Source organism: Lycorma delicatula, chromosome 8, assembly GCF_047948215.1.
Source record: "Lycorma delicatula isolate Av1 chromosome 8, ASM4794821v1, whole genome shotgun sequence".
Taxonomy (NCBI): Eukaryota; Metazoa; Arthropoda; class Insecta; order Hemiptera; family Fulgoridae; genus Lycorma; species Lycorma delicatula.
Genome location: NC_134462.1, coordinates 9380175 through 9397058, shown reverse-complemented (window position 1 = coordinate 9397058; position 16884 = coordinate 9380175). Strand labels below are relative to the sequence as shown.

Here is a 16884-nt window from a genome sequence, read left to right as displayed (position 1 = left end):
TTTTGCCTCAATTTCAGCTCTTCAAATAAAAGAAGCTCTACTGTAATTTTTGGGGCTCAAATTAAGTAGTAAAGTTAGTGGTTTCATAAGTAATTTGAATTGGGAAATAGGATAAAACAGGTCTCAGAACTGCAACTTCAGTAGTTTTTAAGATATGCAGTGTAAAACACAAAATTCGGTGTCGAATCCCTTTTCTAGTTTAGTCGGTGGAAGGAATATGAAAGTGGTTTAGTTAATTTTTCAGTAGTGATCAGAAGATGGCGAAAAGCAAGGGCTCTTTGATTGCCAAATCTGTCCAAAAACATGCTGGAAGGGTGAAAGAGAAGGTAATTCGTAAAAAGTAATTACGTATTTGTTTCTGTGTACATAGAAATTTAAATTAAGTACCATTGGACTACAGTGTTTTTAAGCAGACATTTTATTAAGTTATTATTTAATAATACTAAAAAATATTATTTGTATTGCCATTTTATTATTTATTTGGTTAAACTGAATATGGTTTTTAAGTACAATGTGCTAAAAAACCATATTCTTGAATATGATAAAGTGTAGAATTAGATTATTATCCTGTTTCCAGCTACTCTATTTGATTCATTTTTTTTTCGGTTCTTTTATTTTACAGAAAACTTTAACCATGGGCCTTGAAAAGGCCCAGAAAAAAATTTTCTGGAGCAGCACTCCCACTAATTTTAACTATGAGTTGCCACTGTCTTCAATTCTAAAAATAATCATTTGTAGAGCAAAGACAATCCACACGGTACAGTGGAAACTATTTTCCAACATAGATTTCACACTAATATCTGGTGTGGCATTACTTATAATAAAATTCTGGGACCATCAGTTTTACCTTACATGAGATGCTTGTGTTCAATTTCATTTCTTGAAAAATAATTTGCTGGCTTTTTTGGAGGATGTACTTTTACAAACTAGATTACAAATGATTTTTCAGCACGATGGTGCAATGCCGCATTTTTCTTTAGTAGCTATAAATCACTTGAATGCTAATTTCTTAAACCGGACTAGATGTCGTAGATCAATCAATTGGTCACCCCAATCACCTAGTTTGGATTACTTCATTTGGAGCCATATGAAAACGATAGCATACCAACAAAAAGTTAATACTAAAGAAGAGTTACTTATTACAATATGAAATGCTACTGAATTTATATAAAACGAACATGAGATGATATGAAAAGCCACCAGAAATATTTTACTTTGGGCACAGTGTTGTGTACATTGTGAAGGCGGGAATTTCAAATAATTACTGTAACTGACATTTGTTATTCTGTTACTATTTATGATTTCATATATTTTAGTTTTTTGTTCTGCTACAATAAGAATAATGTTTAGTAGGTACAGAAAGAATATGATCTGTATATTTCTCATCTGTTTTGAATCAATATAAAACCAATATTTAAAAGTTTTTATTTACTTTTTATAAGCAGCATTTATATTAATTTTCTCAGAATTAAATTATCTACAAGTTTTGTTACTAAATCTTCTGAATTTATTTGTCATTTAACAAAGCTATTGTGCTACAAATCTACAAAACAAATTTAATTTTCGACACTGAATTTTGTGTTTTACATTGCATATTTTAAAAACTACTGAAGTTACAGTTCTGGGACCTGTTTTATCCTATTTGCCAACTCAAATTACATAAAAGCCACTAACGTTACTCCTTAATTTGGGTCCCAAAAATTACAATAGGGCTTCTTTTTATTAAAAGAGCTGAATCTGGGTGAAATTTTTCACAAGTCGTAACTTGAAAATAAAGCACTTCGAGTTCTGTATTTACATGTATTTATAAGAAACTTTTTTAATTATTTTTCACAGTAGAACATGTCCTGAAAATTTCTCTGTAGAACACTATATATATATATATATATATAAATTAAAAAAAAATTATACTATACAAAATTGTCATCTGTATGCTCATTAATTATCTTATATTAAAGGGCAATGTTTTTTTTTGGCAGTCATGGTTTTTAATATTTATCTTTTGTTTCTAAAGTTATTAAACATCAAAATGGTTACTTGATAAATCTGCAAACATTTCTTCAAAACAGGTGCTCAGTGTGGCTACCATTCTGTTCAAAGCACAGTACAACTTGGAAAATTCATGCTAGCTGGGCATGTCTAGTAGCATCATTATTATTTCTAACAGTCGCTCCAGCTTCTATTATATAATGTTATATACGATGTCTTAATTCTTCTTGTGTGCCAGTATGAATGAAATAGACTAGACTTCATCCAATCTCAAACGAAAAAGTCAGAAAAAGGAGTGTGATCGGCAGGTCAAGGTGCCTATCTTGACCAATCCATTGCTTACTAAATGTGTTATTTATATGATACATCACATCATGACAGTATTGTAGGTGTGCCATCATTAAAAACACCATATCTGCACTCTGCAAGTGGAATATCTTTTAAGAGTTCCATCAAATTTGTTTGCAAAAAATGCAAGTAACACTCTCCATTCAGCTTTGTTGGTAAGAAAAAAGAGCCTATGAAATTATCACCAAGAACACATATCACACATTAAATGAAAAAGTGCTTTGGAAATGACTTGTAGCAGTCTCATGGGATTTTCTTATGTCCATGTGCATGTTTCGATAATTTACAATGCCATTTCTTGTAAAACAGGATTCATCAGTAATCTGATTGTGAAACATTAAAGCGATGTGACAACCTTCTGTTGCTTGAGGTGGGAGATAATTGTACTGCATCAATATTACTTTTTCAGCGTTCGCATTTCTCATAAAATGTTAATGACCAGCATTGAATCATTGTGATTTAAGCATACCTGTTTCTCAAACCAGCCTCTCCAAAGCCTCAAATGTTTTACGATCAGAGTTTCTTCAATGTGGATAATTTCCCAGTTTTCACACACAGAAGCCAATCCATCTTTATTTACTTTACCGTAAATTAACATGTTTGTTAACTCTGCAAATAAAAACAGATTTGTGGTATCATCCATTGTGAATGACTGACCGAACAGCAGCACAAACACCATTCAAATGAATATTCAAATGCTAGATGCTAAACTAAATTGTTGATTAGCTGTTGTTGGTAACTTAAGAAAAATAAAAATTTTTAGTATGTTTTAGAAGGATATCTTTCAAATTTATTCTTATAATTTTTAGCATTTGTATATAAACTGTTCTGTTTAAAAATCACTTCTCTGATCCAGTTTGTGTGTCTTGTTTCAAATTGAACTTCTCAAATTTATGCTTAATTTTAATAGACATTGTTTAGATCAATTCTCAGAATTAAATTCTCTATAAAGGTAACTTAATTTTTATTTGTTTATTGGTAAATTAATAAAGTTATTTTATTCCAAATATAAAAAAGTATATTTTCTGACAAAAAGTTTTGTGTTACCCTGTTTTTCTTAAAACCTAAGTGAGATAGAGGTCTCAGACCACTTTTATTCAACTTCTTTGATCAAAAACCATAAGAAGAACCAAATTTACCATTTGATTTGTATCCCAAGAATTTTATTATGGTTTAATTTCACAAAGGGAGCAGAAAGCAGGGCTAAATGTTTTGTTAGCTGGAACTCCCTAATGTTTCCACAGTCAATTCCTGATTATCCAGGGGGATGGTATTATTAATAAAAGTAAAAATATTCTATTACAAAGAAGAAACAGACTAAGTATCTTTATTTGCACAAGAATTGCACTACCATGAAAAATTAAAAACATGTTTTAAATTATAGCTGCAATGTTCGTGCTGATGGCATTGATAAGTTTTAAATGAAAGAACAGTAGTGTGCAAGTGCATTATCATGGTGAAAAGGCAATTTTGTTTGGCCTGACATGGTTGTTTAGCCAACATCTGTTGAGTAGAACCTTTCAATTGTCCAGTAATGAAGCATAATACATACTGTTGATGGTCCTACCTTTTACCAGTTAATCTATGGGCACCATACCACAAGAATCTCAAAAAAAAAAAAAATAGCCATCATTTTTCCTATAGATAAACCATTTTTGCTTTCTTTGTTACAATTTCACCTGCTTACACCCATTGTTTGTGCAGCAATGTAGATTTGTGAGATGATTTCATTGGTTATAGACATTTCTTGGGGCCCCAGGCATTCATCATTTTGAATGGATGTTGCATTCAAAATGTTTTAATGCAACCCATTTTTTCAGTGGTGAAAACGAAGGGGAAGATCCTTAGTGAAACCTAACTCTTTTTGCATGTCTGTTGGGGATAGAACCTTTTAAAACAAAGTACATTATATCAGCTGGAACATAAATTTTTTTCATTTTTCAGAAAATGTCTAAACTCATTTGCTTTACTTGATCGACACAAACAAGCAATTAATGCATAGTTCTGAAATAAGAAACTAAATGTAAGCTTCTGAAACTTCAGAGCAACAGTCATATAAAGAATCATAGTTGACAAATGTTATAGTCATTTGATCATGCTTGTGCAATTTCCGTGCCAGGTAGTGAACTTTCAAAATGATTCTAGTGTTGCCAGGAAAGTATAGATGAACAGAAGTCATGTTTGGTGTTATGCATACTGATTTTTACTATACTTATTTAATCAGTTTATCCATTCTAACTGAACACTGATGATCTGAATCTGGTATAATTTTGTTTTTTATACAATTTTAATTCTTAGTTTGCTTTAATTTTTCATTAAAAAAAACTGTTTGTGGTTATGGAGACAATTTATATTTGTAAATTGTGTTTTTATTTTTCATCAGTATCTCCATACCATCTACAATTTTAGTTATCTACAACAATCACGGCATCCATCAACATAGATATCAGGAATTGAATGTGCAGCTGATCAACAATAACTTTACTTAGCTTACATACTTAAGAAGATGTTTATTTCTTTGAGCATTACTTTCTCCTAAAAAAGTACACCGATTTGTAACTTCTCTGTCCATATTTTCTACAAATTGTAATATCTTATCCATAGATCCTATTTGAATCTGCATAAAAAAAAAATCATTGTGGTAGTTGTATAGAAACATATAAAACATCAAAGATACATTGTTCATCTAGAATAAAAAGATTAAATAATATTCTGATAGTAAGGCTTAATAATTACAGTATAGCAAATAAATAAAGTGAAATGTCATGCAGTCAATAGTAAAATAAATTTACAATCAATGTTTTGTAAAGTAATTCTCACTATTCTTTATTGACGCAATACACAAAATTCTGTTTGAGAGAAGTAAATTGATGAAAAAATCAAATTTTATTTTACAGGTTATTTTAAATAGGAAAACCCCTTGGATAAAGTAGAGAAAACATTTAGAACTTCTCATTTTCTCAATAAAATAAGTTAATTAATAAAGATAACAAGAGACTACTTTACTTTTCACTTTCTTAATAAATCTGGCATGGGATGTCAGTTATTCTCAAGAAAGCTGTTTTTTTGAAATGACTAATAACTCATGTCAATTTATATACAAAAATTAAACTATTACACTTTACAAAAATATGTTATAACTTCACAGAAAAGACGAAGTGTATTGTGTAATTACACAATATATGAGGACTATCAAATAGTTGTCATATACAGGTGATTCAAAGAAACGGGAAATTAAATAACGTTAATGAAAAATTTTTTTTAGAAAATTAATTTTATTTCATGTAATTGTACAAATGTTGCCATTTTAGGACACATACATTTTAGTTTAGTTTTTAAAGATGACATCTTGCAGGTGACCTTCTTTTCTATGTAAACACTCATGAAGTCTCTTCGTTAAATTGTTCATGGTTTGACATAACATCTCAACTGGAATTTCCGCAACTGCTTCTCGGATCTTTGCCTTCAGTTCTTCCGTTGTAGCAGGTCTACTGTGGAACACTTTGCTTTTAAGGTGACCCCCACAAAAAGTAATCGCAAGCTGAGAGATCAGGTGATCTGGGAGGCCATCTAATGTCACCATTTCGTGAAATGACACGTTATCCAAACAATCGACGTACAGCTGCCATCGATATTCATGCAGTATGTGACATTGCTTCGTCTTGTTGAAACCAGGAATTGGTGGAAATCTCTTTTGTCGTTCCACAACAAAGGTTTCAAGCATGGCTATGAAACGAGCCGACGTCACTGTAATCGCAAGACCGTTCATCCTCAAAAAAATAAGGGCCTATAACACCGTAAGATGACATAGCACACCACATGGTCACTTTCTGGCTGTGCAATGGACGCTGGTGTAGCTGCGTAGGATTTTCTTGTGCCCAGTATTTGAAATTTTACTTGTTAACAAATCCTCTGAGGTGGAAATGCGCTTCGTCTGACATCCACAGTTCGTGAACAAACTCTTTGTTATCATTTATCTTCTGAAGCATTACATTACAGAATTGTGCTCACACAACTGCATCGTTCGGTTTTAGTTCCTGGACGATCTCCAACTTGTATGGATGGAATTGCAAGTACTTCACTAACATTCTTCGAACACATGAACTATGCAATTGTAAAGATGCTGAGACGACGGATTGACCGATGTGGACTTCGTGTGACAGCATCTTGTAAAGCTTGAACATTCTGTGATGTACGGACGGTTCACTCACGGCCTGGAGGTTTGTTTTTCATTGCCGAACCAGTTTCCCCAAAATTAGATATCCATGTTTTAATTGCATGTGCTGATGGATGGAACACGGTCGTGCCGTCCCAGATTAAAATTATGGTGAAATTCTCTACGCGCTCCCTCCACACTGTCATTGTTTTTGTAAAACGCTTTGATAGCAAATGCACGTTGCGCACCACTCCAAGGATCCATGACAACTAAATGGCAGGTTAGGTTAGAGAGGCTGGCACCACTTATCAAGTGGTACCAATCGCCCACGGCTACCAACACAACTTTCAAAATTTCCCGTTTCTTTGATTCACCTGTATAAACAATAATAATAAACTACCAAATAAGATATTATTACAATAACTGATTTCTCTGTATTATTTCAGTTAAAAGTATTAAGAATTACATTAGAAAACATTGACTGCAAAGTTATTTTATTTCTAACCAATATTTGGGCAACAATTATAAATGCCACATATATGAGAGCTTAGTTTATACTCATTTTTATATTTCAGTTCCAAAACTTAAACTGAAAATTAATAAGGAGAAGACAAAGATTATGATTGTAGGAAAAACAAAGGAAGGTACAAAGGTTGATATTAAATTAGACGATACTGTTGTAGAGAAGGTTAACAGTTTTTATTATTTGGGAAGCATCATCACTAGCGATAATAAATGTGCCACATAAGTAAAAAGAATAGCGCTGGCAAAATGAGCTTTCCAGGACAAAAAGAATATACTGACTGATAATCATATGAGTATGCAAAAAGGAAACAGTCTGCTAAAATTTATGTCTGGAGTGTTCTAACTTAGGGTGTGAAACATGGATGCTTGGGAAAGCAGAAAGAAGAAGACTGGAAGCAATGGAAATGTAAATTTGGAGGAGAATAACAAGAACAAGCTGGGTGGACAGGAAAAGAAATGATCAAGTGTTAGCAGAAGTGAGTGAGAGAAGGTCCTTGCTAAATATTACATGAAGAAGAAGAAGAGCACAATTGATAGGAATGTAATATGACATGACCAGTTCTTGACGAATATATTTGAAGGCAAGGTTTTGGGTAAAACACCTAGAGGTAGACCGAGAGCAACCATCATCAATAATGTTAAAGAAGAGATGGGCCTTGGTTGATTGACTTGAAGAGAGAAGCGGAGATGAGAGTGATGTGGCTAAATCGACAAGGCGTAGCCTTTAGTGAATGATGATGTTCCATACATGTTAAATAATTAAATTAAAAAAATTTGGAATAATTCAGTAAGTACATAATTCAATAAATAATGCAATATCAAGTACAAGAAATAAAAAAATCTCCTTTATGATAAATAACTGGTTAGAGCTTGCTTCGCTCGCCTGACCATCTAGCCAGGGGGCTCTGCTCCCTGGACCCTTGATTCTTTCATATCCTCATGTTTGTGAGAATATTAAATATTTTTAAAAAAAAATTAGCATGTACATATATTTTTTTGAATATTTTGGTGTTTTTATATTTAAAATAAGCTTAAGTAGGTACAGAATTTAATAGAAATATAATGTTTAATGCTAGCCATATTGATAACAGGGAATTGGCTTGGGGATGCCATCTTCTTTGTTTAGTCTTGTGTATCTTCATGTGAGGTGTTAGTTGCTAGTCCAGCTGCTGCTACTGGCATAGAGTGGACCACGTGATGCGCACCAACGACTTTCACCTGCTAAATAAAGAATCCTTTTTTTTTGCTGCTACATATTAACTAATAATCCCTTTCTTTTATTAATAAATAATAATAAATAAAAATAATTTATGCTTAGAAATTAAATTTCTAAGCATAAGTGAAATAATCTGTAAATTAATTGACAATGAACTGCTAGTGGGAGAGAGTCGACAAGTGCAGCCACCCGGCACACCACCATTGGTTCACTCTGTGCCAATAGCAGCTAAAATAAAAATGTGACCATATACAACAAAAAACAAACAAACTCACGCACCATCCTTTTTTACGGGAAAGATGGGATTATAGGACTGAGCTTTTTTTTATAGAAACACTAGAACTGTGAAATTAATCTATAAAATCCATCATTTGGTAAGTAATGGCATTATCACTTCTCAACTGTTATTACACAAGTTGAGGATGTTGGTTAAAATCTAGTTACAGGCTTTTTTTTGTCTTCAGTTGCTTGACTGGTTTCATGCATTTCTTCAATTCCTTTGATTATGGGGATATTTCTTATTTTCACCATATTTGTTACATTCTACAGCTTCAATTATTTGCTTTATATATACGTCAGCCTTTGTTTTTCGCTATAGTTTTTTCTACACTTCCTCCACACTAAATTAAGTAAATCTGGGTTTTCTTAATGCATAATCTAATTACACATTCTTCTTTCAGTAAGAATCTACTACAGAAAGTAAATTAAGTAAGCTTAAATTATAAAAAAGTGCTTCTTTTCTCTCTCTGATTGTCTACGTATGTAAACTTTGTCATCCAACATAATTTTCAACATTCTTCCATAAAAAAATTCAAAATCATCTATTCTTTGCCTCTAACTTTTCTACAATCCATGTTTTATAGCCACAGAAGATTGAAAAAGTACGAATAGAATATTAAAAATTAATGTTTTATAATTCTTATATCTGATTTGTTTTTAGTATGTACAATTTGGAATGAAAAGAAAAATTTAAATTACAAAATTATATATAGATGCAATTTTTTCTCACCTTCTTACACCACAACATATTTCCTAATATTATCTAAAATGAATTCAAAAAGGTATCATCCATAATTCTACATATATATCTCAAAAATAACAATAATGTATAGAAAAAAATATTAAAAGCTAGGGAAAATCATTCTGGAAATTAAAAAAATTACATTAGTGATTATAACAAATTCTTTGTCAGTCAAACTTGAAGGACATTTATGGAAGATTTGAACATTTGAATAAAAATAAGAACATGACTACAAGCTAAACTATTTAATAATTTTGATAATTAAAAATTTTGTCAGCTTTCCAAAATCTTTATATTTCCATATTTTTGCAGTCAACCCAATGCAATAAATTAAAATTATATAAAATTAAAAAAGTGGTTCAAAAGTTAGTATAATACCACTACTGGAAATAGACAACAAAAAAATCAAACAAGCGTTTAATTTAGTTAGTATAAATTGGCATCAAAGAGTGTGCCCATAACAAGTCTTTCGCCATATATGTGAACATCATGTGTTTTAAATGTATTTTTTTTAAATTAAATCTTCACCATTTTTTTTTTGTCTTCAGTCATTTGACTGGTTTGATGCAGCTCTCCAAGATTCCCTATCTAGTGCCAGTCATTTCATTTCAGTATACCCTCTACATCCCACATCCCTGACAATTTGTTTCACATATTCCAAATGTGGTCTGCCTACACAATTTTTTCCCTCTACCTGTCCTTCCAATATTAAAGCGACTGTTCCAGGATGCCTTAGTATGTGGCCTATAAGTCTGTCTCTTCTTTTAACTATATTTTTCCAAATGCTTCTTTCCTCATCTATTTGCCGCAATACCTCTTCATTTGTCACTTTATCCACCCATCTGATTTTTAACATTCTCCTATAGCACCGCATTTCAAAAGCTTCTAATCTTTTCTTCTCAGATACTCCGATTGTCCAAGTTTCACTTCCATATAAAGCGACGCTCCAAACATACACTCTCAAAAATCTTTTCCTGACATTTAAATTAATTTTTGATGTAAACAAATTACATTTTTTTACTGAAGGCTCGTTTAGCTTGTGCTATTCGGCATTTTATATCGCTCCTGCTTCGTCCATCTTTAGTAATTCTACTTCCCAAATAACAAAATTCTTCTACCTCCATAATCTTTTCTCCTCCTATTTTCACACTCAGTGGTCCATCTTTGTTATTTCTACCACATTTCATTACTTTTGTTTTGTTCTTGTTTATTTTCATGCGATAGTTCTTGCGTAGGACTTCATCTATGCCGTTCATTGTTTCTTCTAAATCCTTTTTACTCTCGGCTAGAATTACTATATCATCAGCAAATCGTAGCATCTTTATCTTTTCACCTTGTACTGTTACTCTGAATCTAAATTGTTCTTTAACATCATTAACTGCTAGTTCCATGTAAAGATTAAAAAGTAACGGAGATAGGGAACATCCTTGTCGGACTCCCTTTCTTATTATGGCTTCTTTCTTATGTTCTTCAGTTGTTACTGTTGCTGTTTGGTTCCTGTACATGTTAGCAATTGTTCTTCTATCTCTGTATTTGAACCCTAATTTTTTTAAAATGCTGAACATTTTATTCCAGTCTACATTATCGAATGCCTTTTCTAGGTTTATAAACGCCAAGTATGTTGGTTTGTTTTTCTTTAATCGTCCTTCTACTATTAATCTGAGGCCTAAAATTGCTTCCCTTGTCCCTATACTTTTCCTGAAACCAAATTGGTCTTCTCCTAACACTTCCTCCACTCTCCTCTCAATTCTTCTGTATAGAATTCTAGTTAAGATTTTTGATGCACGACTAGTTAAACTAATTGTTCTGTATTCTTCACATCTATCTGCCCCTGCTTTCTTTGATATCATTACTATAACACTTTTTTTGAAGTCTGACGGAAATTCCCCTTTTTCATAAATATTACACACCAGTTTGTATAATCTATCAATCGCTTCCTCACCTGCGCTGCGCAGTAATTCTATCTTCACCATAACAATCTATAATAATGAATTAATATAATTACACCTGTTGGTAAAACTTGTTTTCAAAACAAGTAATTAGATATAAAATCAGTAGTTGAAAAGTGGATTTAAAGTATTTATTACATTTTTTGAATCAATGTTAGATATTACAAAATTGTTTCCTGAGTAGAGTTCTCCTTTAAGATAACCTTTTTTACATGTCAATATACCACCTATACTTTGTGAGTTTAACAGTTTAAAAACAAATTTGAATTCCGTAAATGATATTCACCTATTGTGATAATTAATAAAAACAAATTTCTTCCTTATTATCCACCTTATTAACTTTGCTAATTAATTTTCAAATAAAATTTTTCTTCACTCAGTGTATTCAACTACTATCCTATTTTCTGTTATTTAGTTTCAGCTAAAAGAAATTCAGCAAATCTTAACATTGTGTTATATTCTTCACTTTCTAATCTGTTACTGAAATATCATACTGTTTCCTTCTCATAAGTTAAAAACCATTGGCAGAAGTGAGTGAGAGGAGGTCCTTGCTAAGTGTTATATGAAGAAGAAGAAGAGCACAATTGATAGGAATGTAATATGACATGACCAGTTCTTGATGAATATATTTGAAGGCAAGGTTTTGGGTAAAACACCTAGAGGTAGACCGAGAGCAACCATCATCAATAATGTTAAAGAAGAGATGGGCCTTGGTTCATATAATGACTTGAAGAGTTATAGTCAGTGTTCTTGTCTCACCTTTTTGGATATTGATGCTTGTCTTTCTTGGGTTTTCTACCTCACAACTTGAAAAAAATGTAAATTTACTTCTGTAATAAAAAAGTGGATGCTATTTGGATACTATATATTAGAGAAAAATAAATTAATAAAATAATTTTTCCAAGACACGACAAACTTGAAAAGAAAAGATCTCTTCCTCTATAGAACAAAACTTGTATAAACATTACTGCAGGATAAAAAATATAACAAAACAATAGAAATACAATTTCTATTTGGTCAACTTAAACAAAGCACAATAATCAAAGGAGTATGTTTTGAATAATCCACCTGGTTAATATTAAAATCTTATTTTGTTTAATAAGCGATTAGATTTATTGAAGATATATTATTCAATTTTTCCAGAAATAAATATGAAAAATAGTTGCAGAGGTAGGTTGCAAAAATTGTGCATACCATGCACAACTGGTCTATGTGTATGTCAAAATGACCATGTAGCTGATATTAATAACAAATTTAAAGTGATATTCTGGTATGCAGAATACAATTAAATATTGAAAAATTAACATTTTAATCTACCAACTAAGACATCCTTGAATAAAGAAATTCAGCAGTTAATATTGCAGAAGCATAAAATTAAACATATTTTACATCACCTTATCAACAACTTTATCAATTTTATCAGCAACACTGTTAAGAGCCATTCTCAATTCAGAGTTATGAGTACGAATTTCTGAAAATAATACAACTAGCTGTGTGTCAACAACTGGTGATAAGGCCACAGGAGTGTATGCAGTTAATGTTGATGGATATGCAGTGACTGGGATGGTTGGCTGAAAAAAAAATAACCATTAAATGAGTTAAAATAAAAGATCAAAGTCAATACTCAATTTATGTAATTAATTTTGCCACGTAAATTTTGCATAAAAATAGCTCTCTCTAAGATATAACAGTCCAAAAATGATTCATGTGTAAAACTATTTAGAGATTAAAGTTATATTATTACTCAGGTGTCTCTGAAATACACATAAAAAGTTTGAGAGAGGGTTCTATACAGAAAAAAGTAAAAAATACGTTCCTATAAACATAAATATAGAAATACTTTCTAGACTGGTCCCTATCCTGTTGACCCCATAACTAAATTGATTTCAAGTTTCTCTACTATTTAGGAAGACAAAAATTCATCAGTATTTGGAAATTTCACTGATGTGAAGCAAAGTCAGTCAAAGCAGTATTGACCGATTTTTCAGAAGATGCTATTACACAACTAATGGTGACTTTAGTACTGTGTAATGATTCTTGATAGATTTCAATGGGGTTGTTTGTTACTAAATATTGGAAGTTCTGCTTATTCACATACTGATAAAAGTGGAAATGTGATTCATCATTTATTAGTATGTTGTGAATACTGGGAACATTTATATGATTAAAAAGTTGGTACCAAAAAAGTAACACTTTTCAGGAATGTTCTGGTGGTGAAAATAATGAAAAAAGTACATGTAGATCTGGTATCTGAAAGTACATAGGTTTGGAAACGCTTTGTTTTCAAGTTACAGCAAGCGAAAGATTTTGCCCAGATTTCAGCTCTTTTAATAAAAAGAAGCCCTACCGTAATTTTTGGGATTGAATTTAAGCAGTAAAGTTAGCAGTTTCTTATGTAATTTGAGCTAGGAAATAGGATAAAACAGGTCCCAGAACTGTAACTCCAGTAATTTTTAAGATAGCTGATGTAAAACATAAAAATTAGTTTTTTTTTGTTTGTAATGCAATAACTTTATTACATGACTAATAAATGTTGAAGAATTGGTAACAAAATTTGTAAAGAATTTAATTCTGAGAACCAAGAATGTAAAAAGAACCAATAAAAAGTAAATAAAAACTTTTAAAAATGGGTTTTTTATTGAAGCAAAACAGATGAAAAGTAGACAGAAAATTTTCTTTTTCTTTCAGTACCTAATAAACATATTCTTAATATAGCAGAACATAAAAAAAAAAATTACGTGAAATCATAAATGTTAACAGAATAACAAACCTCAGTTACAGTAACTGTTTGAAATTCCCTCCTTCACAATGTACACAGCTCTCTGTCTGGCATAAAATATTTCTGGTGGCTTTTTGTATTATCTTAGGATCATTTTGTATAAATTAAATAGCATTTCGTATTTTAATAAGTAACTCTTCTTTAGTGTTAAAGAAGAACTGGTATATTATTTTTTTCATATTGCCCCAAATGAAGTAATCTAGGGGTTTAATAGTGGCCAGTTGATTGGTCTACCATGTCCAACCCAGTTTAAGAAATTAGCATTCAAATGATTTCTAGCTACTACAGAAAAATGTGATATTGCACTGTCATACTGGAAAATCACTGTATGCTCATATTCACTATCATTTTTATTATATCTCTTAATGAAAGATATGATCACTTCCTTAAATAGTGTGCGATAAAGGAAACTACTGATGCCTAAACAAATGTAGGCAAACAGCAACAAAATAAGTGACTAAAAATTTAATTCATGAAAACAAGTTAAAACATTTGACATGAAAAATATAAGTTTTGCTTCTTATCAATGTGTGTGATATAGACATACACATAGATATTGGCATTATGTATATGAATACAAACATCCGTAAACATGGAAATGAATATGAATTTTTCATAACATTGTAGCCAGCTGCCGTGGCAGTCGACCATATTCTCGTGGTCTGCAAGAACTGCAAGTTATGGTCTCTTGGTCTGTAATACAAAAATAAATGTTTTGGTACTGAAAAAATTTGAGTGCATCTCTGGTTAGAGTGATATAAAAATAAAGGCTAATATGTGAACTGAGCTCTATGTTTTATAATGAAAATTTTAAACTTGTTGTAAATGCAATGGAAAGATGCTGCTAGAAAATATAACAGACAAATATTATACCATAATCTACAGAAGATATAAAAGAAACTAATTTACAAAGATGATAAATTTAGAAAAACAAACTTCAGACACTAAACCTGGAAGTCACTCAACAGACTGCAACAAGGGAAGTTATGAAAATTTAGAAAATCATGTTGTTGATCATATACTTCACATGAAATCAGAATACCAATAATTTCAAAATATCCAATAATTTGTGCAGAGACAACCTTAACATTTTACGATGTAACAAATGAACTTCAGTTACCTTTTGACCAGTCTTGAATTAAGTTAAGTAGGTATAACATCTTAATGCAACAAAATGGTCATAATTTCATGTTGATGAACAAGTCTTGCTCAGAGTACGCAATGATTTTAATAAGAATTTAAGGGACATTTTTATTTTAAGATGTAAACAAAACTATCCTTAAGTCTAGTAGGGAATGTGAATCAAATGCCTGTTTAGTTTGACATGTCTAAAATGTAACTGTAAATAAAAAAAGGAAAAATCAGTTCCAATAAAAACAATTAAGAACAAAAAGGCAAGAATCATGACTTTAGTATATGGTTCTAAACTAATAATCAAAAGTAAAACAATGCTGCAAGAAAAACTTTTCCACATAAATGTTTTAAGAACATAGTAAAGAAAAAGAGATGCTAGAAAGTTTAGGTTTGGGGTAATTTGGGAAAGTTATTACAGAGGTATGAGGTAAAAGAGATCAAGCTGGAACTAGATGCATTTCATGACTACTTGATGGAGTATGTTAAAAAGCATTTAAATAGCGTGAACTGTGTTGTATGATAATACCTAGTGAAGTGAATTTGCAGCTTGAAGAGTTAGGTTTAGTGGTAAACAAGCCACTTCAAAAAAATTTGTGATGACAGTATTCCAGAGATTCATGTAAAAATAATTCATAACATGTTAATTCAAGAACCGCTGCACTTCTAATATTAGCACAGGGTTAACAATGCTATTATTTAGGAAGAATAAAAAACAAAGGAAAGTAATGACACAAGTCAGTTGCAGCATAATTTTATTATTGCTTATAGTAAGATATTTTAAATTTCTTATTTAATTGTGAATTAGTTTTGAGTGCTCAAACATTTTAATATTATGTTAATAAATCAATAATTACTGTAGCAACATTACAGGTATGTAAACTTTTTTTCTCAAGCAAACTTTTATTTAAAAACTTGTCACACTTTTTTTTTGTGAAATGCCCAGTAAAAATAACCATCATTTTACATTTGATCTGCAAATGGGCCAATACATTATGTTATCAGTCATCCAGATTTCATTAAAGAACAAAAATAAACTTTTTAAAAAATGTTTTATAATTATGGGTTTTAGTAATTCATACTGGTCTTGAGTCTGCATTAAATTAGATTTTGTAAACAACATTTAAGAAGATTTTCCAAATATCTGTTAAGGATATGAGAATAAGAATAATACATTTTCTTAAGAAAAACCCTTATAAATAATCATTAGAAACAAAAACATCCAAAGTAGTTTTAAACAAAAATTCCATAAAAAGAAAGAATCTAAAGTTATCTACAGTGTACAGTTACATTATTAAAAGTAACATCATTCATACCAAAAGTGAAGGATGATGTGAAGGGTAACTTGGTACAATTTGGTGCACTTGTTGAACTGATGGAAGTATCACTGGTTTTGGCTTTGTTTTTTGCATTCTTGTTTTACAAATTTTTTGATTTACTGCATCAGAATATGGTGATGATGTATCTTCCTACAAAAATATAAAATTATATAAAATACATTCAAATTACTGTACCTTGGAATCTGAAAAGCATCAGAAATGTATAAATTAACTACAATACATCATATAGTCATGGAAATGACAAACTTTTCCTCTGAATTGAAACTATAAAAATTCTACTTATCGGGTGGATGTCATAGAAATAGTTATGTCAAGCTATTGTGATAATAAGTATTATGTTGAAAGAAATAATAATTTAAGTGCAGTAACTCTGTGTGATTGATACCAAACACTGATAAAACATACATTAAAATTACAAAAAATCACAGAG

The 16884-nt window shown here is 30.9% G+C and overlaps 1 protein-coding gene across 1 annotated transcript in view; it reads right to left on the bottom strand.

Moving 5' to 3' along the window:
• Positions 1-16884, bottom strand: part of LOC142329428 (FK506-binding protein 15-like) — a 60082-nt gene that overhangs the window by 11798 nt on the left and 31400 nt on the right. Inside the window, exons 9-11 of the mRNA XM_075374049.1 lie at positions 16431-16583; positions 12599-12775; positions 4836-4954 (exon numbers count right to left, since the gene is read on the bottom strand). Of these exons, the coding sequence (XP_075230164.1) occupies positions 4836-4954; positions 12599-12775; positions 16431-16583 (449 nt within the window). The remainder of the gene's footprint in view (positions 1-4835; positions 4955-12598; positions 12776-16430; positions 16584-16884) is intronic.